This window comes from Marmota marmota, unplaced genomic scaffold (assembly GCF_001458135.2).
Source record: "Marmota marmota marmota unplaced genomic scaffold, marMar, whole genome shotgun sequence".
NCBI lineage: Eukaryota > Metazoa > Chordata > Mammalia > Rodentia > Sciuridae > Marmota > Marmota marmota.
In genome coordinates, this window is record NW_026000241.1 from 12,748,817 (window position 1) to 12,776,225 (window position 27,409).

Consider the following 27,409-nt stretch of genomic DNA (forward strand, 5'->3'; position numbering starts at 1 on the left):
CTAATGAGGCATATATAAAAAATTACAGTGTCACATGCTTATAATTTAACTGTAGTGAGGATTGGTTACATTCTTTGAACTGGCAAATCTTTTTGATATTCTTTATAATAATTGTGAATTTTAATTAATTTTCACATAAAATATCAGTCTATTTAAGATTTCACTTTTATAGATGAATAAGACCAAGATAGTAGTCACTTTTAAAGAAGACTCATATTTCTTGTATTTAATAGCTATAGTTCAGTGTATTAAAAGCGAACATTTAATCATAATGTTTCTTGGTTACAGAATTTAACAGTTAAACACAGGGACTTCCTTGTTCCGCATCAGGGCAATAGCTTAAATACATATATTGTAATGTATAGTTTAAATATACACATTGTAATGTGTGGTTATCTTTTTTTTTTAACAGACTTGTGGAAGAAAGCAAACTGATCCCACTCATTTTTGAAGTAATTCTGGTAAGAAAGGAAATGGGCTGTGAAATTTTAAAAGTCTAAAGATTTTTACCAAGCTATCTTTTTTTTTTTAAATCCCAGATTCTAACTCAAAGAATCTTCTTTATCATCTCACTTAACCTCATTAGATCTCTTAGATTTCTTATCTGTAAAGGGATGATATGCTCTGAAATTGTATAGAGACACTATTTAATGACCTGCCCTTTCACAAGTCATTTGCATCTTATTTCCATTGAATAATATGTGTTTTCAGCATAGAATGCCTTATTTGAGTTTGGTTTGTGGAGAGAGGGCAGGATGATTATTGCCATACTTGGTATTAATTTTCTGATGCTCAATATGAACATTACTGGGTACCAAACCATCAGTTTTATGCCTGGTTAGAAAATTGTCTTTTTTAGAATTTAGAATAGCTTAGTTTTCTTATACCATGTTTTTTCTATTCATTGAATGCATCTTAAATATCATCTATGACTCCTATTTGTAGAGTCACTTCTAATAACTCCCTATTTAGATCCCTATTCACACCCAGAATTAGGCTGAAAATGTAGTTGGTGTTTAGAGCAAAGGAGTGCCCTTGGCAAAAGGTTCTTTTGTTTATGGGTGTGTTATCTCTGTTTACCAAGTGTGTTACCTCCAGAGCTCAATGACAGAAAAAGACACAAAGGTGGGTAACTTTCTGCAGCCAGGTCAATCTAACCTACCATGGCCATCAATGGAGCATTAGCTTCATTAGCTTTGTCACACGATAAATTTTCTTGAATCATCTTCAAATACTAGAACAAAATTTTTTTCTATGCTTTTATGACTATGTCATAAAAACTGCATTTTTTCTTAGCTACAGGTGCCCCTTTCCCTTTCAGGAATGCTGGTTGGGTTATCTTGAGTATCTTTGTCCATTTGCACTGCTAATAAACTTCTACACACTGGGTAATTTATAAAGCAAAGGAACTCATTTCTTATGGTTCTAAATGCTGGAAAGTCCAAAATCAGTGTACCAGCATTTGGCATCTGGTGAGGGCCCTCAAGCTGTGCCTCACATGGCAGAAGGTGGAAGGGCAAGCATGCATGATGCTGCGTGAAGCCTCCCACTGGGGAGGGAGGAGAGCTCATAGCCTAAACACCTCCTGAGGCCTCACTTCATAATACTGTCACATTGACAATACTTGAATTTTGGAAGGGACACCTTCAAACCATAGCACTCAGCTTTTGACATTGGATGAGGAGTAAGGGTAGTAATGGGCAGCATTCTCAAAGTATGGCTTTGGTGACCAGATGGAATAGAGCTGCCATGCTGAATGGAATATACAAGACGAGAGCCTGGACTGAATACACTACAAGGGGGTTTTCAGGCAGTATCAGGAGAAGGGATATAGAAAACGGAGATGAAGAAATGTGATTGAGAGCTGTCTAAAGCAGAGTTTTAGGTTTTGCCAAGTGGTATACTAATAGACACCTTTAGTAGGAAGGATGAACAATACTTGCGGATTTGTTTTGGAGAATAGTGTACAGCAAGGTGCTAAGTTTGGCCACATGGTTGGGAGTGGGACCAGCCACCCAAACCATCCAGACCACCACATTTAGTATGCATTTGAAAAGTAACCAGTGTTGTAGACTTCTAAAGCCAGAATGGAGTTAGGCACAGTGGTGCATGCCTGTAATTCCAGCAACTTGGGAGGCTGAGACAAGAGGATCACAATTTCAAGAGGAGCTTGGGAAGTTTAGCAAGTCCCTGTCTCAAAAAAGAAGGGTTGGGGATGTTGCTCAGTGGTAGAGAGCCCCCCGGTTCATTCCCCACTACTTTCTCCACCCCCAAAATAAGTGTGTGTGTGTGTGTGTGTGTGTGTGTGTGTGTGTGTGTGTGTATGTGTATGTGTATTTAGAACGGATAGATGTGATTCATCTTTGTGGCAGGAGGCTTTCTAAACTGCTAAGGTTAATTCACCTTTTGTGAGAAGAAATTTTCATTCTACCCTTTGTCATCTCAAGGTCTAAAATTCTGATATAGAAAATTCTTTCTTATAAGTTACTTAAATATATTAATGTTTGTGTACTGAGCACCTAGCAAGTGCTTCATATTTTACACTGAAGTGAAAGTTAATTAGTCACTGCCACAGTTTAAGCCCTTGTCATGCGATTGTGACTGTGGTAGGGAGTGAGTAGAAAGGGACACATCTGTTCAGGTCAGGAGTTAAGCTGGTCCTAGCCCCATAGATGTGTCTTGGAAGATGCTCTTACTCTGAACAAAACAGCCCCATACTCAGGTTTCTTGTAGAAAGAGATCTTCATGCTAAAAAGTAAAGAACAAGGGACTTTAAAACACTGCTCATGGAGCAGCATTTTGATGTCCTTGAAGAGCATTATTAAATTCCTATTCTACTTTTGTCTTTCTTGAGTTAAATAATCTTAGATTTTTTTTTTCTGTTTAAATACATTTTTAATCAGTGGAAGGTCTTCGTAGCCATTATCCCATGAACTATTACCTTGACTTTTTAAACTTTTTATCACTGAGCCATACATAACAATATTTTATTGATTATATGAATCACACATTTTTCAGAGTTTAACATTTCTGAAACTGAGGTATACTTTCCAAATCAATGGTGTTTTACAATTGCTTTCAGTGAGGTGACCTGGTTGTCATTGCCTAAACCAATTTATTTCACTTTTATTTTCCTTGTTATAAATGCCTGAGAGTGATATATTATAAAAATCTGTCTGAATACATCTGAAAGAGCTCTTTCAATAAAAAGAAAATAAAATTCTGAGTAATAAGAAACTGTGTCATAGTTTAATTGGCAACATTTTTCTTTCTTAGCACTTGATAAAATAACGGTGCATCTTAGAACTGACGGGTTCCTAGAGTCAAGGAAACACAGTATGTACTTCAGTTTGCTTTCTAAGTTTGAGGGTCTAGGTGTTGTCTAACATATATATGACAGCTTCTAGCAATGCTGTGATCAGGACAAGGAGTAATGAGGAGATTGTGTGGCACCCTGCATGTTTGCTACTCCTTATGCCGTCTAACTGCCCATTAACAAAATGACAAAAGAGCTTTTCACTCACTCAGATTGTGGTCTACCTTGAACCTTGATGACTTTTTTCTTTACTCCCAGCCCATAACTGTTCATGTTTGATGTGCTTACAAACTTCTTACAGGCTTTGTAACTTCTTTGTTCTTTCCTAAAGTCCCCGTGTGGTATGCTTTTACCAGCAGTACATCTCCTAGATGTTTTTCATTAAGAAAGTAAGCCTGTCTCTTCTGATGGGCAGAAATTGCTGGCAGCTTCTGTTGTTTTTCCTGCAGGCCTGGAGGCAAGTGCAGAGGCACGGAGCAGAATGCTGAATTTGTTGAACTGTGTGTAGAGAGTAGCCATGTGGAAGTCTCAGGGACAGCAGGCATTATATGGTCCACCAGGAGTTCCAGGGATGGATTCAAACTGTTAAATGGCCAATTAAAAGTATTTTTTGTTGTTTTGGAAAGGAAATAAAAGCAATCTCTAATTGTAATGGCCTACTCAGGAGGCACAGTGCTTCTTCCTGTCTGGAAGGCTGCATACAAGGCCTTCTACAATAATGTTGCCAGGAAAAAGCGATGTGTAGCACATCATTGGAGGAAAGAAGTCACAGCTGCTGTCTCACAGAAGTAGTGACCTTTCTATAGGGCCTCAGGACAAAGGAGTTTTCTTGAGGAAGGGGAAACACTGCAGTTTGAGGAAAGGGAAAGGCAAGATCAGCACCTGGCATGGTGAGTACTGAGGCCTCAGTATATGGAGCAGAGGTCACAGAGAAGGGGTTATGTAGTGAGGCTAAAGGATATTCTGGGTGAAATCCTGAAGGGTCATATACTACGTTTATTTCATATTTGTGCAAGTAATTTAGGCCCTTTAAAACCAGACACTAGCCTCTACCTGGAGAGAGAAGGGGTTGGGGTGATTCTTTTAGAATCCCTGTCCTCCTGCAATGTGGAAGTAGACTGATCAGTCACAGGTTTGGGATGTGGAGCAAATTTGGCTTAAGGTCATGGGCATATACTGGCAACTTGAGTGTCCCTGCATCTTTTGCCACCACAGGATGAAAACAGGAAGCTGCAAGTGAGGCTTTTAGGGTCAACCAAAGGAATTGTGGGGAAGGGAGCATGGAAGACAGAGCTGGTCTGAGGTCTGATCCAAAGTCCCAGGAGTTCTGATAACATGACAGAGCAGAGTGGGCAGCATTTCAATCAAATCTGTGTTTCAGCTGGAAGTTGCCCTAGTTTTAGCTGGCCAAGCAATGGAGAAAGGTGAGAAAGGTGATTGTCCTGGGACCTGGGTAACACTTCCGCGGCAGGGCCTACCTGCTTTAGAACTCTGAATTTTCTTTGGCAGAACCAGTGTTCCGCAGGGAATGAAGGATGAAGTAGCATGCATTAGAATAAGCTGAATTGGTTTCTAGTGTATGCAATCTTCTGGGTCCACAGCACTAAGGCATCCTGAATCTGCTTAATAAATGTGTGTTCCTGAAGAATATGAGCCCTCAGAAGCATCCTGATGACTTGGCTTTTATGTGTAGAATTGCCAGATGAGTAGGATGAAGGATGTTCTTTTTTCCACTTTGCCACTTTCCAAAGCGTAGAAGTTGCTTTAAAATGTGTTTTAAATGTGAATTTGGATGTATCAGTCTTTGAATGTTGCTATAACTCTAATCTCTCATTTTATTTCAGTGGTTTATGTTTTGGTTACTTCAGTAAATCATTTTAATGCCAAGTAATATAGGCAAACTCTATTTTATTGGAAAAAATCTTTATTCATGGCAGATTTTCCAATGTGTACCAAAATATCGCTGTCATGATATTTTATGAGTCTGTTCCAAAACAAACAATTGAAGAGCAATTTCAGTGGCAAATGTTAACAATAAAAATGTGATTAGCAATACACTAGTTTGACAATAATATTGTTTTAACAATTCTTGAAAATAGCAGTTGAAGCAACTTTAGTAAATCTTTCAAGTGAACTGTGTCTTTAGAAAAGAGTTTCTTTATGGACCCTTGGAGCCTAAAGAATTTAATCACTGGGTCATTAAGGTTGTGTGGAGTGGCAGCTATATTGCTTTTAAGAAAAGTTTTCAATCCTGTGCTTCAGTCTTTTAAATTTTTTTTTGCTCTATTCTAGTTGCAACTCAGCTAATGTGAGTTAGTTCTTGGAAGCAGGTCAGAAAGTTTCTTATAATTTTAAGAACCTTCATGCTTGTGTCCAATATGCTGTTAATAAGATTCTGCCTTGCACATTGGCAAAAATGTCTGAAATAAAATGATTTTTGATTAAAATATCAGAACACTTGACCTAAGAAGATACTCTGAAATTTATGCAGACTACCTATTATATGCAGGATAAATCTCATTCTTCAACCTACATTTGCCCCCATTAAGGGCTTTTGTAATTTGCGGAATGGAGCTGTATAATGAATTTCTATTGCATACAAAGATGACTTAAAACACACAGCAAACATATCCAGTTCTGGAAGCTTGTGTCATAAATATATATTTGGAAAATAACTTTGTAGGGCTAGGGTATGATCTGTTGATACTGGAGTGAATAAAGTGAAATTGGTCATATAGCATCTGAAAAAATGACTAATTTGATCAGTATCATGTTAGCTGAATGGGCTAAACTAAAGTAAAACTTAGATTAGCACACCCGGGCTAAAGAAGAACTAGTTTCTACATAATCAGTTCAGCTGGTTTGAAAGAGGATTGCTTTCATTAAAACTATAAATTATAGCCAATGAAAATGGCTAAACTAGAGCTTAGTATTAATGTTTAGCCATCCTCAGGGCACAGACTGAAAATATGTTACTCACATATGGCTTCTCCCAAATAGTGGGATCTTGAGTATTTCCGTTACTGTAGTTTGGATCTGAGGTGTTCCCAGCTATGGTACTATTGGGAAGAGGTATAACCTTTAAAAGACAGAGCCTCCTTGGAGGAAGTTAGGCCACTGGGGGATGCTCTTGAAGGGGATATTGGCACTCTGGCCCCTTCCCCCCTTTGCTTCCTGGCTGTATGAGGTAAGCAGCCTTACGCTACCACATATTCCTGCCATGATGTGCTGCCTTTCCATAGGCCCAAATGCAATTATGCTAAGCAACCATGGACTGAAAACTCGGGAACTATGAGCCAAAATAAGCCTTTCTTTCTTTTTAAGTGTATTTATCTCAGGTGTGTGTTGTTGTAGTGGAAAGCTGACTAGCTCATTCATCATCATTCTTGTTTCTAGACTTGCTTTAAGTCTTTCTCTCTCAAATTTCTAGACTTGCTTTAAGTCTTTCTCTCTAAAGAAGTCTAGTTAAGAAGCATAGGAGACAAGTAAATGAGTGAGTAAATGTTAAAAATGTACTTTCCAAGACTGTAAGCTTTTGTAGTTTTGAGTTTTTATTGTTGATTAATTGAAAGATGAAATAGTAGGAAAGGCCAGTGTCCTTCAATGTGATGCACTTACACAAGATGGTTTGCTTGTGGCTCCCCTGACGTTTGGGCAGGGCAAGTGTTACCACTCAACTTCTTTCCTGACTCTGGACTATCTAGAAATGCCCAGTCATTGGACACTGGCCATGTTGGTTTCAGACTTGTGTTCAAAAATAAAATGCTCGCTGCGGTCAAGCTTTGTCCAGTCACATGACACCAAAAACATGTATTCAGAGCCCTGTCATAGCAGAAAGTAAAATGACTCAAGGTAAATGCAAAGAATTGTTGGAAGAGCCTCGTGTAAAATGGTGATTATACATTCTCAGTATGTAATCACTGAATATTATTTTTTCTAAAAATTCTTCAGAAACATAAGATCCCATAAAGTTCAGTTATGAACAAAACAACTGAGAATACCTATGTTTTTTTTTTTTGGTATCAGGGATTGAACTCGGGGTCATTTGACCACTGAGCCACATCCCCACCCCTTATTTAGAGATAGGGTCTCACTGAGTTGCTTAGCACCTCGGATTTGCTGAGGCAGGCTTTGAACTCTCAATCCTCCTGCCTCAGCCTCCTGAGCCACTGGGATTACAGGTGTGTACTGCTGCGCCTGGCATACTTTAAGAAAGTAGAAACGTCAGTGAAATGATACTAGTTTTGATTAAATAAAATGGCAAACATCTCTGAACATTTGCCTTTGTTTTCTTGGGTGAACTTAAAAAAAAAGAAAGATTTATGTGCTTACCCAGAGCTGCAAAGGATTTTTAGTTTGAGCCAGGAAATCTGATGTACTAAATCAGTTTACAGATTTATGGAGAAAGTACAGTTTTTTAAATAGCTCTAGCAAGTGAAATTGCATTTTGGATTTATTAGAGGAACCAAATTGGAGAAAGACTGTGATGCAAAGCCAGTATGGGCAAATTACTACATAGGATCTTTGGTTTTATCTTTTTTGGTAACAAAAATAATATATATGTCAAAGAAGTTTAAATAATACAGACTTGTCTGCCATATCATGTGAAGGTCTCTCATCATTTCATAGCTTACAGCTTGATGCATGTCCTCCTGGTTGTTTTTTAAACATGTGTCTGTCTCATCTGTTTTCAGAAATGAGACATTACTAAATTTTCCAACTTAATATTTATCTCAATGTTCTTGGCAACAGTGTATGTGTGGGGTACATGCATGTATGCCCACATGTATTCTTCATCTTATTTAATGACCATATAATATTTCATTGTGTTAGCAAAGTTTAAAAAAAATTGTAGTTGTAGATAAATAGCTTGCCTTTTTTTACTTATTTTTATATGCGGTGCTAAGAATTGAACCCAGTGCCTCACACATGCTAGTCAAGTGCTCTGCCACTGAACCACAGCCCCAGCCCTAGCAACATTTTTATCTTGCTCACTCCTTGTTGATGGACATTCACGTCTGGCCTTCTGTCCCCAATTTTCTGCCAATATGAAAAATAATGAGCAAAATATCTTTGTCATCTCTGTATGAACTTGTGTGAAAGTTCATGTTGATGTATTCTATTCCCCCACCCCATGAATTCATTGCAGATCTTTAATCTCCTTGGTTCAGTTTATAACTATGTATTTTATTATTGCTTTGTTTTATTATCAAAGAAATTATTTCCTTAAATTTTTTTCACATAGTTTACTGTTAGTGTGTAGGAATACAAGTGCTTTTTTCAACATTGATTTTTGTATCTTGCAACTTTACCAAATTCATTTATTAGTTCTAAAAGCTTTTCACTAAAACTGTCACCTGCCCAGCGAGAAAATTTTACTTCATCCTTTCCAATTTGTGTGACTTTTATTTCTTTTTCTTGCCTAATCGTTCTGGCTAGAACCTCCAGTCATGTTTTAAATAGATGTGGAGAAAGTAGGCATCTTTGCATAGTTCCCGATTTTAGAGGAAAAGCTTTTAGCTTTTCACTGTTGAGTTGGGTGTTAGCTGTAGTCTTACCATAGGTGTTCTTAATTATGTTGAGGTACATTCCTTCTGTACACAATTTGTTGAATGTTTTTGTCATGAAAGGACGTTAAATTGGGTCAAATGCTTTTTTCTGTATCTATTGAGATGTCTATATGATTTTTATTTTCCATTATTTCAATATGGTGTATTACATTTATGTATTTGCATATACTGGACCATCCTTGCATCTCAAGGCTTAATCCTATTTTATCATGATGTATTATCACTTTTATGTACTTAATTTGGTTTCCTGGTTTTTGTTGAGTTTTTTTTTTAAATTTCTGTTTTTCAGTGATATTGGTCTGTAATTTTCTTGTAGTATCCTTGTCTGGCTTTGGAATAATGAAATGAGTTTGGAAGTATTCCCTCCTACTTTTTTCAGAAGAGATTGAGACAGATTTGTATTACTATTCTTTAAATATTTGGTAGAAATCCCCAGTGAAGCCATCAAGTACTCTGAGATTTTCATCGTTGAGAAGTTTTTATTCAGTCTCCTTAGTTGGTTTTGGTATGCTATGATTTTCTATTTCTTCATTGTTTAGTCTTGGTAGTTTGTATATTTTTAGGAATTTATCTACTTTTTCTAGATTATTAAATTTCGTGGCCCATAATTATTCATTGTAGTCTTTATATTATATTTACTTATATTTTGTATTTTTGTGATATTAATTATAATATTTATTATCTTATTTGAGACTTCTCCCTTTTTAAAAAAGTCTAACTAAAAGACATTTAGTTTTATGTCTGTGGTGTTGGGGATTGAACCCAGGGTCTCGTGCATGTTGAACACATGCTCTACTACTGAGCTATACTCCTAGCCCCAACACTTTATAATTTCATCTTTGCAAAATTTCAATTCTTAGTTTTATCAATCTTTCATATTGTTTTTCTAGTCTCTATTTCATTTATGTCTGTTCTAATCTTTGTTATTTTCCTCCTCTTTCTAATTTTGGTCTTAGTTCTTCTATTCCTTGAGGTATTAATTTTGGTTGGATATTTGAGATTCCCTACCTCCCATATTGTAGGCATTTATAGATACAGACTTCTTTTTTAAAATTACTTTTACTACCACTCTTAGGTTTTGGTGTGCTGCATTTCCATTTTTGTTAATCTTGAGATTTTAGAACATTTCTTCTTTAACCCATTGATTGTTCAGGAGTGTCTTGATTAATTTTTACATACTTGTGAATTTTCTAAGTTCTAATTACTGATTTCTGGTTTCATAGGGTGTAGTAGCATAGGATATTTGGAATTGTTTGAATCTTCTTGAATGTGTTTAAACTTGTTTTGTGACTGAACACATGATATATCCTGGAGAATGTCTCATCTGTGCCTGAAAAGAATTTGTATTCTTCTGCTAATTAGATGGAATGTTTTGAATATATGAGTCCTGAAGGTGAATTATCCCTTTTGTTATTATATAATGACTTTCTTTGTCTTTTATGACAGTTTTGGACTTAAAGTCTACTTTCATATTTACATAATGAAAGACAGTTTTGGACTTAAAGTCTACTTTCTTTCATTATGTAAATATAACCACTCTTATTTTCTTTTGGTTACCATTTGCTTTAAAAGAAATATATATATATCCCTTTGCTTTCAGCCTATGTGTGTCCTTAATGGTGCACACATAGGCAGTTTGTAGTAGAAACTTACTTTTTAAAAATCTACTTATTCTTGTGTTTTGATTAGAGAGTTTAATCCATTTTCTTTTAAAGTAATTATCAGTAGGTAAGAATTTAGTATTGCCATTCTGTTCATTATGTTCTGGAAATTCTGGTAGTTTCTTCCACTCTTTGAGACATGATTTTTTATAGTGAATTGTTTTGATTCCTTTTAACTTTTATCCACCTATTATAGGTTTATTTTTCTCTGTAATTGCCAGGAAGCTTACACAAAAATCGATTAGTTATAACAGTATATTTTAAATGGATTGCAACTTAATTTCAACCACATTGTTAACTTCTCTTTCTTTCCTCCCTCATTTTGTTATTGATACAGTAGTTTATATTTTTTATATTATATTGTATCATTAACAAGATAGTGTAATTATTTTAACTTTCTTTTAACTTTTATTCTAGAATTAAAATGAATTCAGCACCATTTAACAGTAGCAGTACTCTGAATATGACCATGTATTTGCCATTACCAGTTATTTTTTACCTTCATGTGCTTTCCATATTGTTAGCATCCTTTCATTTTAACTTGAGGATTTCTCTTTAGCATGTCTCATAAGGCAAGTCTACTGGTGATGAACTGTCTCAGATTTTGTTGTCTAAGAAGTCTGTCTTTCTCCATTTCTGAAGAACAGCTTATAGCTTTGTCCTGTATAATATTCTTTATTGGCATTTTTCCTTTTTTCAGTGCTTTGAGCATATTATGTCACTTTCTCCTGACCTGTAAAGTTTCTGCTGAGAAATCTGATAGTCTTTTGTAGTTTCCCTTGTATGTGATAAGCTGTTTTTCTCTTGATGCTTTCAAAATTCTCTTTGACTTTTAAAGATTTTATAATAATGTTTCTCAGTGAAGACATCTTTATTTTTAATCTATTTGGGATTCTTTAGGATTCGTAGATCTGGATGATCATTTCCCCATACAAAATTTGGGAAATTTTCAGTCATCAATCGTATGAGAAAGCTTTCTGCCTTTTCTCTTTGTGTTCTTTTGGAACTCTCAAAATATGTACATTGGTTTCCTTGTTTCTGTTGCATAAATTCCACAAGATTTCAGTCCTTTTTTCCCCTTTTCCTTTCTTATTCCTCTGAATGGATAATTGCAAATGATTTGTCTCTGACTTGATTGATTGTTTCTTCTGCTTGATCAAAGCTGCTATTAAAATGCTCTGTTGAACTTTTCTGAAAAGTTCAGGTGTTGCTTTCTTCAGCTCTGGAACTTTTGTTTGGTTATTTTTTCTTTGTTGATTTCATTTTGTCAATGTAATGTTGTCTATGTTCCTTTGTAGCTCACTGAATTTCTTTAAAGTTGATTAATTTGAATTCATTTTTGGGAAATTCATAGAACTCCATTTTTTTGTGTGTGTGTGTGTGTCAACTGCTTTAGCCTTATTTTGTTCCTTTGCTGGTGTCATATTTCCTTCATTTTACATGTTCTGTATTGTCTTTGCATTTGAAGTGGTATACATATACTCCAGTTTTTACTGATTGGCTTTGGAAGAGAGACTTTCACTATATCTGTCTAGTTAGAGATTTTAGGGGTCTCCCTGATCTTTTCTATGGGTGCATCATCATTTCATTTTCTGAATGGAGAAGTCTTAGGGTTGTATTTCTTTCCTTGATCTTTTAAAACCAGGAGTGGTACTGAGAGTCTCTTTGTCTGTTTTCCTTAGAGCAGTGCCCCAAAGTGTGTAATGTTGTGCTCCTTATGTCTGTCCAGTGGAGTGAAATTTGCTTCTAATATTTATACCTGCTTTTATATCTCTCTCTATATATATTATCTATATCTATATATATTATCTATATCTATATATATATTATCTATACCTTCTTCTTTGATATCTGTATACTATTTGCAGAGATTCATGTGGGCTGTGCATTGGGATGTGTTATTCATAGTGAGAAGAGCTCCTTTTAGTGGTCTGTGAGCCAGTTAGCAGGATCCATGACTGGTTATTGAGAAAGACATGCTGGTTGCCATGCTGACACCCAGTTCCTTTCTCCCTGCTTCTAGCTGCCTTCATATAATTCATCTGTGTGGATCTCTAAATATTCTGAGTGGAGTGGATCAGGCCCTAAAGGCCTTTTGAGTAGCATTCTTTAAGGATGGCGAAGGCACTCATTTTACTCTGACTTTCCCTCAATGGGAGAAATTGTGGGCCATGAGGGCTTCTCTCTTGCACCAAGCTATACTTACCTTCTTCCCCTTTCCAATGTGTTCTCTCTCAGGTTTTTTGTTCCTCAATGTGCTGGAACTCTCAGGTAGACTTTGGGTCCTCCACAAAGGTATTCTTATCTAGGAGTGATTACCATCATTAGTGACTCTGTAGAAGTATGAGAGTTCGTAGGAACTTCGTATTCTACCATTTTACTGACATCACAGTACTGTCTTGCATAATTGCTTTCTGTCATTGTAGTTAGCTTGCATTTTCTAAAATTTTCATAAACTGAATAATAAGGTACGTACTCTGTCTTGCTTGGCTTCTTCCCTTGCATATAGTTAGTTTGAGTTCATCTGCATTATCGCATGAAAAGTTTGTTTCTTTTCTATGCTCTTGTGTGCATATACAAAATTTATCTATTCACCTGTTGATGGGTTTTTTTTTTATTTGGGGGCTATTTTTTTATTTGGGGGCTATTATCGCATGAAAAGTTTGTTTCTTTTCTTTGCTCTTGTGTGCATATACAAAATTTATTCACCTGTTGATGGACATTTGGGTTTTTTTTTTTATTTGGGGGCTATTTTGCAATGAACAATTGTGCACAATTTTTTTTTTGTCTGAAAATATGCTTTCTTTACTCTTAGATAAATGCCTAGGAATGGAATGTCCAATTTATATAATTGGTGTATATTTAAACTTTATGAAAATATAAAACTGTTTTGAAAGCTGCTCTGACATTTTTGTTTTGCCATTAGCAGTGAGAAAATTACAGTTATTCCCCTTTCTTGCTAACACTTGGTCAGATTATCCCTTTTAGTTTTAGACATTCGTATGGATTTATAGTAGTATATCTTTAATTTGAATTTTCCTACTGTTTCCTATTAATGGACTTATTTGCCATATGTACATCATCTTTGGTGAAGTGCATGTACAAACTCCATTTTTGTTTTCTTGTTCACTTGTAAGGGTTCATTTTACATATAGATACAAATATTAGTTTAGATGTATAAGCAGAATATTTTTCTAGAGCTGTGGCTTGCATTTTCGTTTTTGTAATGTCACACATAAAGTTATATTTGACTTCATCAAAATAAAAAATTAACTTTTGCTTACTAGATATTTTTGTGTCCTAATTTAAGAAATACTTGTCAAACCTAAGTTCACAAACTGTGCTCCTCTTTTCTTTCAGAAGCCAAATAGTTTGTATTTTTTTTTTTAGAGAGAAAATTTTTAATATTTATTTATTTATTTTTAGTTTTCGGTGGACACAACATCTTTGTTTGTATGTGATGCTGAGGATTGAACTTGGGCTGCGCACATGCCAGGCGAGCGCGCTACCGCTTGAGCCACATCCCCAGCCCCCTAATAGTTTCTTTTAAATTTAGATCTATGATATACTTGAGTTAATTTTCATATATCTTATGAAGTGAGAATTCATTTTCTTTCCTGAAGCTATCCAGTCTTCCAGTATCATTTGCTGAAAAGATTGTCCCTTTAGCATAGACATCTTTGGTCAAAGATTAATCACTCATATACATGTGAGTCTATTTCTGGACTCTGTTCTCTGTTCCATTGTTTCATATATCTTTGTGTCAGTATCATACTGTTTTATTGTAAACTCTCTAAATGTGTTCATTTTTAAGTTTTTGAGCTACTCTAGGTTCTTTGAATTTGCTTATAAGTGAATCAGCCTATTTCTCTTACAACCTTGTTGAGGTATTTATTGGGGGTTTTGGTCTCTATATGTAAATTTGAGGAGAATTGATATCTGAATAACAGGGTTTCTAGATCCATGAAGTTGATATATGTCTTATACATACCTTCTTTCATATTTGTCAGCAATATTTTGTAGTTTGCGTTGTATAAGTCTCATACAGCTTTGGTCAAATTTAAGTATTTAATATGTTTAAGTGGTATTTTACTTCAATTTTTGATTTTTCATTGTTAGTATGTAAAAATGCAATTGATTTTTGTATACTTTTTGTCCTACAATCTTGCTAAGCTCACTTTTTGTTTCTAATTGTTATATAATACAATTATAGAATTTTCTTTGTAGATGATCATGACTTTGTAAGGTAAGATAGTATTACTTTTTCCAAAGGTATGTGTTTTACTTGTTAGAGCTTCTGGTACAATATTATTATTGTACAGGTGTGATGCTCAGAGTAGATATCTTAGTGTCTTGTCAGATCATAGGGGGAAAGCATTATGTCTGATATAAACTATAGTGTTTTTTTGATACAAGTCTTAAATAGATGGAAACATTTCCTTTCATTTCTACTTTGGGAGATTTCATCATGAATGGATTTTTTTTTTTGCATTTATAGAAATGATCAGATAGATTTTATTTTTTAGTATTATGTATTTATTGATTTTTAAATGTTAAGCCTAAATTATATCTGAGGTTAAAGCCTATATATTTTTTATGTTACTCTTTTAATATAATATTCAATTTGATTTAGTAAAACATTTAAAAATTAGGAATTTTTGTGAAGCATATTGGTCTGTAGTTTTTTCTTGTAATCTTTTTTCTTATTTTTGTGTCAGGACAATGTTGGCTTCAAATAATGAGTGAAATGTTTTCCCATCTTTGATTTTCTTTGGGATTTTTTATCTTTGGGATATTATATATAATATATAATAAATATATACTAGAAACATACACACAGAGTAAATAATATATAATAAATATATACTATTATACATAACATATTACATATTTATATAGTATATATTTGTTAAAATAATCATATGTTAATATATATCACACATAGAGAGATGTTGAGATACAGACACAAAGTATGTGTGTATATATTTATATATATTTATTTTTGAATTGTTATTTTCTCCTTAAATGTTTTGTAAAATTTATTAGCAAACCCATTTGGGACTAGAATTTCCTTTGTGACAGGGTTTTAAACTAAAAATTCATTTTTGCCTATGGATATAGAGTTATTTAATCTTTCTTCCTACCTTCCAATTCCTTCCTTTTTTTTTTTTATGCTTAGGATTTAACCCAGGTCCTAACATGCTAAACACATGCTTTCCTACTGAGCTACACCTCCATGCCCACATGTATTTATTTTTGATGTCTTTCAAGGTATTTATATATTTTACCTCATTTCTCTGATTTATTGGCACAGCAGTGTTTATTATTAGCATCATCTGACCACCTATAGTGATGTCTCTCCTCTCTTTCTCATACTGCTTAAACAATAATAAGAAATTGAATATTTATATTTTCTGTTCTCTTTTCCCACTTAGTTTGACCAGAGGGTTTACTTATTTACCTTGTTAAAGAACTATCTTTTTATTTATTTTTTCTTTTCATTTTGTTTTATTAATTTCATTCTTTATTATATCCATTTTTGTTTCCTTTGGTTTCGTTTCTTGCTTTTATTCTAGTTTTTTAATGTAGAATTGTAAGTCACTGGTTTCAGACTTGTATTTCTAATATAATGATTGTTTGGCACTATAGATTTCCCCTATAAACACTGCTTTAGTTCCAACTCACAATTTTTAAAAAAAATTTTTTTTTAGTTGTAGATGGACACAATACCTTTATTTTCTTTGTTTTTATGTGGTGCAGGGGACCAAACCCAGTGCCTTAGGCATGCCAGGCAAGTGCTCTACCACTGAGCCACAACTCTGGCCCTCCAACCCACAAATTTTAATAAGTTGTTTTTTGCCTATTCAGCCTAATTTCTAATTTCCATTTGATTTCATCTTACATTCATTGATTATTTACAAGTATTTTTAAATTTTCCAATATTTGTGGGAAATGCCAGCCTATTAGTCTGTTTTCTATTGCTATAACAGTGTACCCAATTCTGTATAATTTGGGCTCAGAAGTCTGAGTTCCAAGTTCATGGTGCCAGCATCTGCTCAATTCTGGTGAATTGCATCATGACATGAATCTTGCAGGAATATGTGTGAGAGGGAGAAACAACATGGCAAGAGAGTAAGCCAGAGAGATTTGGGGGCCAGGTCTTCTCTTTATAAAAGCTTGTTCTTGAGGGAATTGTCTGGGATCTGGAGAGAACTGTGTTAATCCCTTCCGAGGGCAATGCCCCCTAACTACCTTCCATTAGCTGCTTCCTACAAATGTGCCATCAACTCACACTGAGGACCAGGCTCCCAGCATCTGAATCCTTGAAGGGTATACACAAACTATATCTAAGCCATACTACGCGTGCATGCACACGCGCGCGCACACACACACCCAAACACACACACACACACACACACACAGATTTCAATTTAATTGTATTATACTTAGAGAAGATAGTTTGTATGAGTTGCATCTTATATAATTTCTTCAGATTTGTTTATACCCACTATATGGTCTATTTTGGTGAATATTCCCCATATTTTTTTGTAAAGAATGTGTATCTTTTTGTTGTTGTTGGAGTGTTCTCTGAATGTCAATTAGGTCAATTTTTTGTCACTGTAGTTCAAGTTCCTTATATCTTTATGGGTTTTCTTTTTCCCTGTCTGTCACTTAATAGAGTAGTGATGGAATCTCTTGACTACAATTGTGTTTTTATTTCATTTGTATCAGTTTTGTTTTCTATTTTGAAGGTCTGTTATTCCATGTGAAAATTAAATGTAAGATTGTAGCAGTCTCTATGAATGGATTCCTTTATTGTTGAAATGACTCTATTCCTGGCAGTATTCTTTATCCTGAAATTTATGTGATGTTAATATCACCCTTGGTCATATGTCATATTGTTTCCCATACCTCAACTCTTTACCGATTTATGTCTTTATATTTAAAGTTGTTTTCTTGAAGATAGTGGGGCTTACATTTTTATTCACTCTGACAATGTAAGTCTTCTTTTTAACGGGTTTGGAACATTTCCACTTAATGTAATTGTTGATGTTTTTGTATTTAAACTTATTGCCTTACTATAGTTGTGTATCATTTAACAGGGTTATATTGAAAAAAGTATCATTAGGTGATTTCCTTGTTGTGTGAACATCAGTGTGTACTTAAACAGACCTAGGTGGTATGGGTCAGTCGCACCATGTGGTCTCATGGTTCTGTCAAGGGATGTGGTAACCAGAAGATGTATGAGACTACTGATTGTGTCATAGGTGTACTGCTTTACAGTAAACTCCTTTTTAGTAAGTAGGAGTACAGTCTAATAAATATGTATAGTATTGTTAATGCATAATCCAGTAATAATCTCTTTGTCAAATATTATGTACTTGACATAATTTCTGTGCTATACTTTCATTTGAATGGCAGTGCAGTAGGTTTATGGTTATGCAGTAAGTTACTGGCATCACCACAAACATAATGCATTGCACTTTGGTCTTATGGTGGTTACTGCATCACTAGGTGAGATTTTTCAGCTTCATTATGATCTTATGGGATCTTGTATGTACAGTCTATCATTGACCAGAACATTGTTATGTGGATCATCATTATCTAAGTTTCCTGTATTTAATGTTTTTTTTCCCTTTGCCTGCCTTCTTTTGGATCAATTATTTTCCTTCTCAGTGACTAGAGTAGAACTGACAATATGTCTCTTCAATTTGTGCCAGTCTGCCTACTATCATGTAGATAACTACCTTGATGTAATAGTGACCTCTAAATAAGCTTTCAGAGTATCTGAGAGCTCATTGAATGTAAAGAGTCCCACATCAAATAAGTAATCTCACATCATTTGATTTACAAAATCGATCGATTACATGCAGTGAGAAGCAAGGCATAGGGTGAGGTGCAAGCAGGTTGAAATACCTGAGTTCTGGGGACCCATATGTTCATATCTACCTTCTCTCTTTGCTGCATCAACCTTTCTCAAGTAGAAATTTGAGAAAGAAGGTCCACAGATGAAAAGTATCTTGGATCAATAACACATATTGGCTGTATAAGAGAGACAGAGACATGGAGTTGGCCCTTGCTGTAGCTTGACAGTGCTCTTTCTAAGTATTCATGTGTTTTGTGTTTGTTAAGTAAAGAACATATAAGGCTTAAAGAGATGTCAATAATGTGTGGCTTTATTCAAACTAGGTAGGTACTGAATATTTTCTGCTTTCTATTTCTATTTCTATCATGAATATTTAGGGCCCAGATGTCTCATGTATAGTTAATGATGCATGAATATTAGGTCTCTTCTGATTCTTTCATCTATTTCTATTCATGTTTATCCCACATATGTCCTATCTATACATGGCATATTATTTTTCTTCTATATCAGAATGAAATATGCTCAAGTTATCTAGAAGTGTCCTTTACACCATGTCTTATATAAGAAACTTACAGCAGTGTACTTCTATTTTTACTGACTTCTTACTACTTAAAACATAAAACCCAACCATTGTGAAAGCCTACCTGATGTGACTGTGGCTGCTGCTCACCATCTCCTGTCATCCCTGTTCTCCTTTTCCTGAATGTGCTTTAATCACAGTGAACTACTTACAGGACACAAATGAGCCTACTTTATTCCTACCTTACGACCTTTGCTCTCTCTTCCTTCTCACCTTCAGTGTGTACTGAGGCCCTTCCTCTCTACCTCATCTTAAATAGTCCTGTGAGGGTGAGGGGCCATGTCTGTTGCCCCAACCTCACCTGTCATCTGGAGCATGGCAGTCTCAGGGATTGGATAGCCACTCACTACATATCTAGTGAGTAATTACATGTGGAGCACTCATCGTTTTTAAGGTAATGCTGGATTTAGTATGCAAAAATTTTAAAAGGAGTTTAGAATATTTGTAAATGAAATTGGTCTGTCATTTTTTTGTGTCATCTACTTTTAAATTTTATATTTTGAAATATTTGTAATTTTACAAGAAGTTACAAAGATAGTACAGTCAGGTCTCATACTGTATCCAGATTCCACTAATGGTTGTAACATATACCATAGTATAATATCAAAACTAGAAAATACATATTGGTACAATATGTGTGTATAGGTACATTTTTGTGAAATATTTTGAGGTTTGTTTCATAGCCCAGGATATGGTCTATTTTCATTTATATTTTGTGGATGCTTAGAAAAGAATGCATCTGGTACTCTTCATAACATTGTATAAATATTGATTAGATTCTGTTAGTTGAAGGTGTTGTGGAGTTATTCTATGTCCTTGCTGATTTTCTTTTTAGTTTTTCTATCAATTTGTCTCTCAGTTTGTGCTTCAATGTTTTGTTACTTTGTTTCTTGGATTACACATGTTTAGGGTTTCTGTGTCATCTTGGTGAATTGAATCATTATGTAATCTTATCATTATATACTGTCTATGATCCTGTAATTTTCTTTCCTCTAAAGTCTACTTTTTTATATCTATATTGCCATACTTTCTTCTTTAAATTTTTTTTTTTTGTACTAGGGATTGAACCCAGGGCCACTCACTGCGCCATATCCCTAGCCTTTTTTATGTTTTATTTAGAGACAGGGTCTAAGTTGCTTAGGGCCTTGCTAAATTGCTGAGGCTGGCTTTGAACTTGGATTCTCCTGCCTCAGCCTACTGAGCTACTGGGATTACAGGTGTGTACCACTGCACCTGGCTCTTGCTTTCTCTTGATTAATGTTTTCATGACATATCTTTTCCCATCTTTTTAATGTTCAACCTGTACTTTATCATTGTATTTATTTATATATTTATTTGCTACCAGGGATTGAACTCAGGGGCACTCAACCACTGAGCCACATTCCCAGCCCTATTTTGTATTTTATTTCGAGACAGGGTCTCATTGAGTTGCTCAGCACCTTGCTGTTGCTGCCGCTGCCTTTGAACTCGAAATCCTCCTGAGCCACCATGCTGGCTATCATTGTATTTTAAAGGAGTTTTTTGTAGAGTGTGTGGTTGGGTCATTTTTTCCCCCTTGATCTACTACTCTTCAAATCTCTTTTTTCAATGGTAAATTTATATGTTTAGATATTGTCTGCCATTTTATTTTACCACCCCTTTTTTGTTTTTTAAAATTTTCTTGTGAATTACTTGAGCATTCTTTAGAATTTCATTTTGATTTGTCTATAGTATTCTTAATGTATCTCATTCTGTTGATTTGTTAGTGGTTACTTATAGTATAAAATATATATGTGAGCTGGGGTTGTGGCTTAGGGGTAGAGTGCTTGCTTGCCTTACAGGTGAGACACCAGGTTTGATCCTCAGCACTAAATAAATAATAAATTTTGAAAAATAAATAAAATATAGGTATTGTGTCCATCTACAACTAAAATTATTTTTAAAAACACACAAGTTAGAGCATACTAATGTCACTATTTTTTAAAGTATAGAAATTTTATCTCCCTTCACAGAAAATTTGTTTAGAAGTTAGCTCTGAAACTATGTGGCTTAGTTCATTTTTAGGAGATTCTAATTTTTTGACCACTTTTTTAAAGAACAATTTTTTTTAGTATAGCTTTAAATGATTGATAGAGAAGTTGCAAAGGTAGTATAGGTAGGTCCTGTATCCTTTCACCCACTTTCCCTAAGTTTTTACATTACTATGGTTCATTTATCACAGTGAAGGATTCAATATTTTATTCAGATTTTACTAGTTTTCTTTAGTGTCCTTTTTCTCTTCTGGGACACACCCAGAATACTATATTATATTTATCATGTCTCCTTAATTTTCTTTGGTTGTGGAAGTTCCTCAGACTTTCCTTGATTTATATGACCTTGACGGTTTTGAGTAGCACTGCTATTCTGTAGATGGTGCCTAATTCAGGTGTGTCCATTATTCTTTTTCTCCTGAGACAGGTGTTATGGATGTGGGGGAGGGAACCTATGGAGATGAAGTACCATTCTCATCATATTATGTCAGTGGTGCCTGCAGCCAACATGACCTGTCATTGATGCTATTAATGTGGACCATGTGGCTGAGGTTTGGCAGCCTCTTACTGTGAAGTTACCTCCTTTCCCTTTTCTGTACTTCACCCTTTGGAAACATGTTTCTAAGCACTTCTGACATTCAAAGGATGAGAAATTAAGTTCTACCTGCTTGAGGGCAGAATATTTACATAAGCTATTTGGAATTTTTCTACACAGGAGATTCATCTTTTCCCCCATTTATTTATCCTTTGGCAACTTTTAAAATTTCTTTCCCAGTTTTAGTCCTTTAAAGTTTTTGTCGTCTTTATTTTGGAAATTTGATTTTTTTTTTCTCTATAGTACCTATTCTGTTACTGGAATAGCAGTGTATGAATACTTTAATATGTGTTATTATTTACCCTGTTTTCCTCCTAATTTGATATATAGGTGACTTCTCCGTTTGATCTACATTAAGATAGCTAGTGTTTGATTTAAAGTTTTTTTTCCCCTTTCAGAACTTGTTTTTGGATACTTACCAATTTTATTGATTTTATTCTATTACATTAATTCCTTAATAAAACTTCTTTAATCAATTCCCATTTCTTTTTTCATTAGGGTTATTTTATTCTTTTCCTGATCTCTTGATTTAAATACTTATATCCATTTACCAATTTTCTTTGTGATAAATAACAGGCATCTGTTTTTATTTCTCAGCCAGATCTACCTACCTTTATGTCCTTGGACTATGTCAGGGAGAGAAGTAAATGGAAATCATTATCTTACGGAGATTTTTATTTGTTTGTTGAGTTGGTGATGGGATCCAGGGCCTTGCACATAGTAGGCAAATGCTGTGTCATTGAGTTATATCCCCCATCTCACGTGGAGGTTTTGTTTTGTATATGATTTCTGTTAATCTGTTAATTATTGCTGTTCAGTCAGCTGCTCTTTTGGGCAGTCTTGGAGTTAGGGGGAAGAATGGCTTCTTGGCTTTAGTGAGCACACACTGTGTTGACAGACATAAGTCAACAAATATAATACAGTGTAATGTCAGTTATAACAGACATGCAGTGGTGCAGTTCTTTGGGATGCTTGGGTTTCCCTTTCAGGAGGAAAATACTTACCATTTCAGTACTTGCTGTTTCCTTCCCTAAAGGGCATTATGTGCCTGTCCTTTGGCTTGTTAAAGTCTTTCTGCTATCCTTTGAACATCAGCCCCCAAGATCTTCTGTGCCCTCAGGCATCTCTTCTGGAGGATCATCTAGACTGACTGGGTCAAAGATACCTTTGTCACAGGTGCGCAGAAAGTACTGATATCTCAAGAATATTTGTCAGTGAAATTAGTGGATTAAAGTCCAACACTAGATAAATGACTTCCTGTAACAGGAATTGTTTCATATTTGGTCACCACTGTGTTCTGTACTTAGGTTGCTTACTAGCAATAGTAGGTGCTCACTAAATGCCTGTGTGAGTGAGTACATGCTCAAGGGCAATTGGTGGTGAGGCCAGCCTGTGATGAGCTTCCATTTCATGCTAAGGGGTTTGGACTTGACCTCATGTCCTCTCAAGAAGAATGTTGAAGAAGGATTTGATCATTAGATTTACATTTAGAAAGATCTACCTGAGAGTCATTGGTGTGGGGAGTACATTTTGGAACATGTGAGTAAAGCAATATTGAGTAATTAATTTTTACTTTTGTAGATGTTGACAAGTAGTTGTTGTTCAGTAACTTCTCTACTTTATAAGCACCTTTTCTGGGCATTCTTCTTATATGTTGATGTTGATTCTCCCTTGTGGTATGGCTAGGGATTGTTTTCAGAGTTTGTACCTGTAGCAGGCAGAATGATGCCCCCAGCCCCCAAATGTTCATATCATAGTCCCTGAAACCTGTGAATATATTACACGACACTGGGTTTATTAAGGTTGAAGGTAGAATTAAAGTTATTATTTCATTGACCTTAATATTAAGAGATTGTGCTGGATCATCCTGTGTGCCCAACATGATCTTGAGGTCCTGTAAATATTGAAGAAGGAGGTGACACAGTATGTTGTAAAAAAGACTCAAGTGGCCATGCAGGCTTGGCATTGGGAGAGGCCAAGGAATGCAGCAGCTACTAGAAGCTAGAAAAGGCTAGAAAGTGCATTTTCCCCTAGAGCCTCCAAAAAGAAAAGAAGCTTTGCAGGTACTTGAATTTCTAGTCCAGTGAGACCTGTGTTGGATTTCTGACCTCTAGAACTGTAAGATAATGAAGTGCATTGTTGAAAGCCTTGAAGTTTGCAGTAATTCCTTATAGCAATAATAGGATATGAGCACAGTGCCACTTTTTTTTTTTTTTAAATAATAAGTCTACCATTTAAGTGGTTGAGAAAAACAATACAAAACAGTCTTTGGAGAAGCAGCAACTGAGATTAAATATGAAATCTACTTGGGTCTTTTGGTGTGTATATCCTATGGGCCAAAAAATATTCACTTATGTTTGATGTTTCTTAGATTAAAATTCATAGCATGGTTCTTGATATAAATTGATCAAAGCAGAAATAATGTTCTTTTTTTCTAATGCTGTCCCCACATGATTCACATGTGGATAATTTCTGCTTTGCTATATAACTATGGCAATTTCTAGATTTCATTGTAAAAATGATTCATTTTGCTCTCCATGATAGGTTTTCCTTTGAAATATATTACTCATAAGCTCTGGGAGATTGCTCACATATGTCTCTCTATCTGTCTGGTCTCCTGAGATGCTCTGTATCTGTTGAAGCACTGGATTTTTATTTTATTTCACTATAAAACATTTTATAGTTTTTCCATAGCTCCAGTTAAGCTACTTTTACACAATTAATATTTTAGAGGGTTTAGTTTGCAAAGTAAGCAGTGTTGAAACCCATTTAGATAGATGGCAGAGCATAGCAGGTTGAAGTAAAGTCAGGTCTTTCTATTTCTTCCTCGGATAACTTCCCAGGAGAGAATGGAGCTGGATAGGCAAGTCTAAGACTTCTCTGCTTTGATCAGTTTTGCACATTAGGGGATCTTGTAATGTTCAATGGGTCCATGCATCCCTAAGGGGCCTTAAAATTTTATGGCTTATTAACTTGAGCCCACCAGGAAGTCAGAGACTTCCAGTAATGAAAGATGTGTTTAGAAATGACTTTTTTTCAGAATTTTTTTAAATTCAGAAAATTACATGTTAGGAGGGCTCAGTGTACCTGCTGTGTTAAGGAGTTGGTTGTTCTTTTTTCTCCACCTGGTGTGATATGAATGGTAGACCTTAACTTTGAGATCCTTTACCATGCAGAGCTTTTGCCCTCTCAAGAAATCTCTATATTTGTGTTTTCAAGATTCTGTGTTCTGTCTACTTCTGATAATATCCAGCATAAACTCTTCATCTTGGGGCAGTAATTAGAAAGTCGTGATTGAATATGGGCAGTGCTCTGTCATTAGGACCTGCGCAGAAACCAGGTTCTGCCTTGGGTTTTCCCATGTGACTAGTCTCTGCTATTTATTCCAGTTCCCCAGCAACATAGTTTGGATTTCTGTTACCAAAGTGAATCCAAAGGACAGCTCAAGGTGCTACTATACAGAATTCATTATTTGCTTTCACTAGGGGTTTAGTTGTGTGGGAGGGGAGATGGACTATCTGCCTAAAAAAAAAAATTCAACCTGGGATATGATATGAGGAAGGGGTGGACAGAGGGGAATTCAGTCACAGAACCAAACTGTAACGAGAAATAAAAGTTGTACAATTTTACATGTCCTGATCATTTAGGTTTTGAGTCTCAATTAAAAAAAATCCATCAATGTATCTCCAGTGTTGAATTCTATGATGTAATATTATTAACTATAGTCACCTTCTGTGTAATAGAATTCATAGTTAACATGTTAGCATGTGTGCATCTGAATTATTTATATACATGTATATGTACACATTTATCTATATGTGTACATATAAAAAACAATTATAGGCAGACCTCTCTTTGCCTGCTTTCACTTAACATGAATTTTAGTTTTACCATGGCTTATAATCAAATAACTCCAATTCTCCATCAACATAGTCTAATGGGGGCTCCCTTAGATGGATTCATTGTTTTTCTTCTGTAGTTTTGAGAATTATTTAAGAATCTTTTCTGGTCATGTCTATTGAGCTTCATTATACTCATTCTTTTAAATTCTTTACCAGGCGTTTCATCCATATTTTCTTTGGGATCTATTGCTAGAAGAGTTATGTGTTCTTTTGGAAGTGCCATGTTGCCTTAGTTTTTCCTATTCTTTGTGTATATTTACACATCTAGTGCATCAGTTCTCTCTTCCACTTTTATGGAGTGGCCTTTATGGTAAATGACTTGCTCCTGAGGATGTATATGTCTCAGGTGTCAGTTTAGAATGTATTGCTGGCTTTGGTTCCAGCTCCAGAGTGTTCTGTAATTTCTTTGGCTGTAACAAATGACTTGGGACACAATGATATGACAGAGTTGAATAAACTCACTGTCTCCAAGGGCCACACAGGGAACACTTAGGCACATGTGGCACAGATAGCAGTGAGTGTGAGGTGCTCACTGTGTGGCCACCCCAACAATGGGAGTGGTGGCACCAGTCAGGCAATGAAATTTTTCTCAGGAACTTTCAAGATAAGCTGTTTCTCTTGTAGGCCTCTGGCCCTGAACACCTAAGCACTGGTGGGAAACCTGAAACAACTCCAGTGGCCTGAGCCCACACTATGTGTGGAAAGGAGGTGGCTACAGGAACTATAGCACCTCATATGTGGTGCTCATACTAAGGTCCAAGAGGAGCAAGAGTCTAGACATGACATGGTGGGGAGCGGGCAGTGGGAGCCTCAGCACTCATTCTCAGCCTGTGTAACAGAGCATACCTAAATGCATTACGTGGCTATGGCAGCAGTAACTGTGGTACTAGCTCCTGGACTCAATAGTGTCATGTGCTCAGATGTGAGCAGTGAGGTGAGTACAGGAACTGCATGGACACCTGCTTGCAGACCTGGCTTTGTTGAGTGTTCACCCGTGTCTGATCATGCATTTGGTCCCAGAGCACAAGCACCTGATCTTGCTGTTCTTAAAGGCTTCCCTCTGTACTGAAACACCCACCCATCTTTCGTAACGCAGGAAATTAAGTGGGGTTGGTTGCTGGGTCATAGTGACTCTAGTGGGTTAAGTTGGGTTTATGAGGCTACAAGTGTGGTAGAATGTTTGTGGGGGAGATGAGAATGTGCAGGGAATTTCTGACCCTTATATAATATGAATTTGGACAATGGCCCCCTTTTCAGGATGGCACTTAGTTACAGCAGTGTGCGATCTTGGGATTGTCCGATTATGTCAGAGATCCTTTTCTAAAGCAAAGCTACTGCATAGACTCCAGGTTACACCCCCAAGTGGGCTTTAAATCTGTGACACTGGAATCTGTGCTAATGAAGTTTGTGGGGGGCCTGTCTTGTTCATTATTACCACTCCAAAGGGGAGTCTCCCCTGCTCCCTGGCTAGGGAACTCTAGATGGCAGTTCCCAGTGTGCTTTGTTCATCTTTCTGTGTTGTTTTACTAGGTCTCTGAGTTTTAAATAGTTCCAGTCTTTCTTTGACTGAAATCTAGCTTTTTCCCATGATCAGTTACCTCAAATAGAGCTGTTCGCCTGTTACTTCAGTTCTTCTTTGTGGAAGAGGAAGTGAATGTTGCATACCTCTGTTCACATATTAATTGCACAAATTGAGTTTCGAACATTTCCATATGTTCAGTTTTACAAGGTGGAAAACTTCTAGAGATTCATTGTAAAATAATGTGGTCAGAACACATAAATGACACTATGAAGATGTAGTCTGTGGGAATTATTACAGTAAAAGCAATTTTAATTTCTACAACAAGTAAATCAAAAAGAGGGAAATACAGAGTAAGGGAACTTAAAGAGTGTAACTAATATGAATGTG

The 27,409-nt window shown here is 35.7% G+C and overlaps 1 protein-coding gene across 1 annotated transcript in view; it reads left to right on the forward strand.

The window, feature by feature from the left end:
- Ulk4 (unc-51 like kinase 4) overlaps positions 1-27,409 on the forward strand; it is a 522,779-nt gene that overhangs the window by 244,704 nt on the left and 250,666 nt on the right. The window contains 1 exon segment of the mRNA XM_048795329.1: positions 413-461. Within this exon segment, the coding sequence (XP_048651286.1) occupies positions 413-461 (49 nt within the window).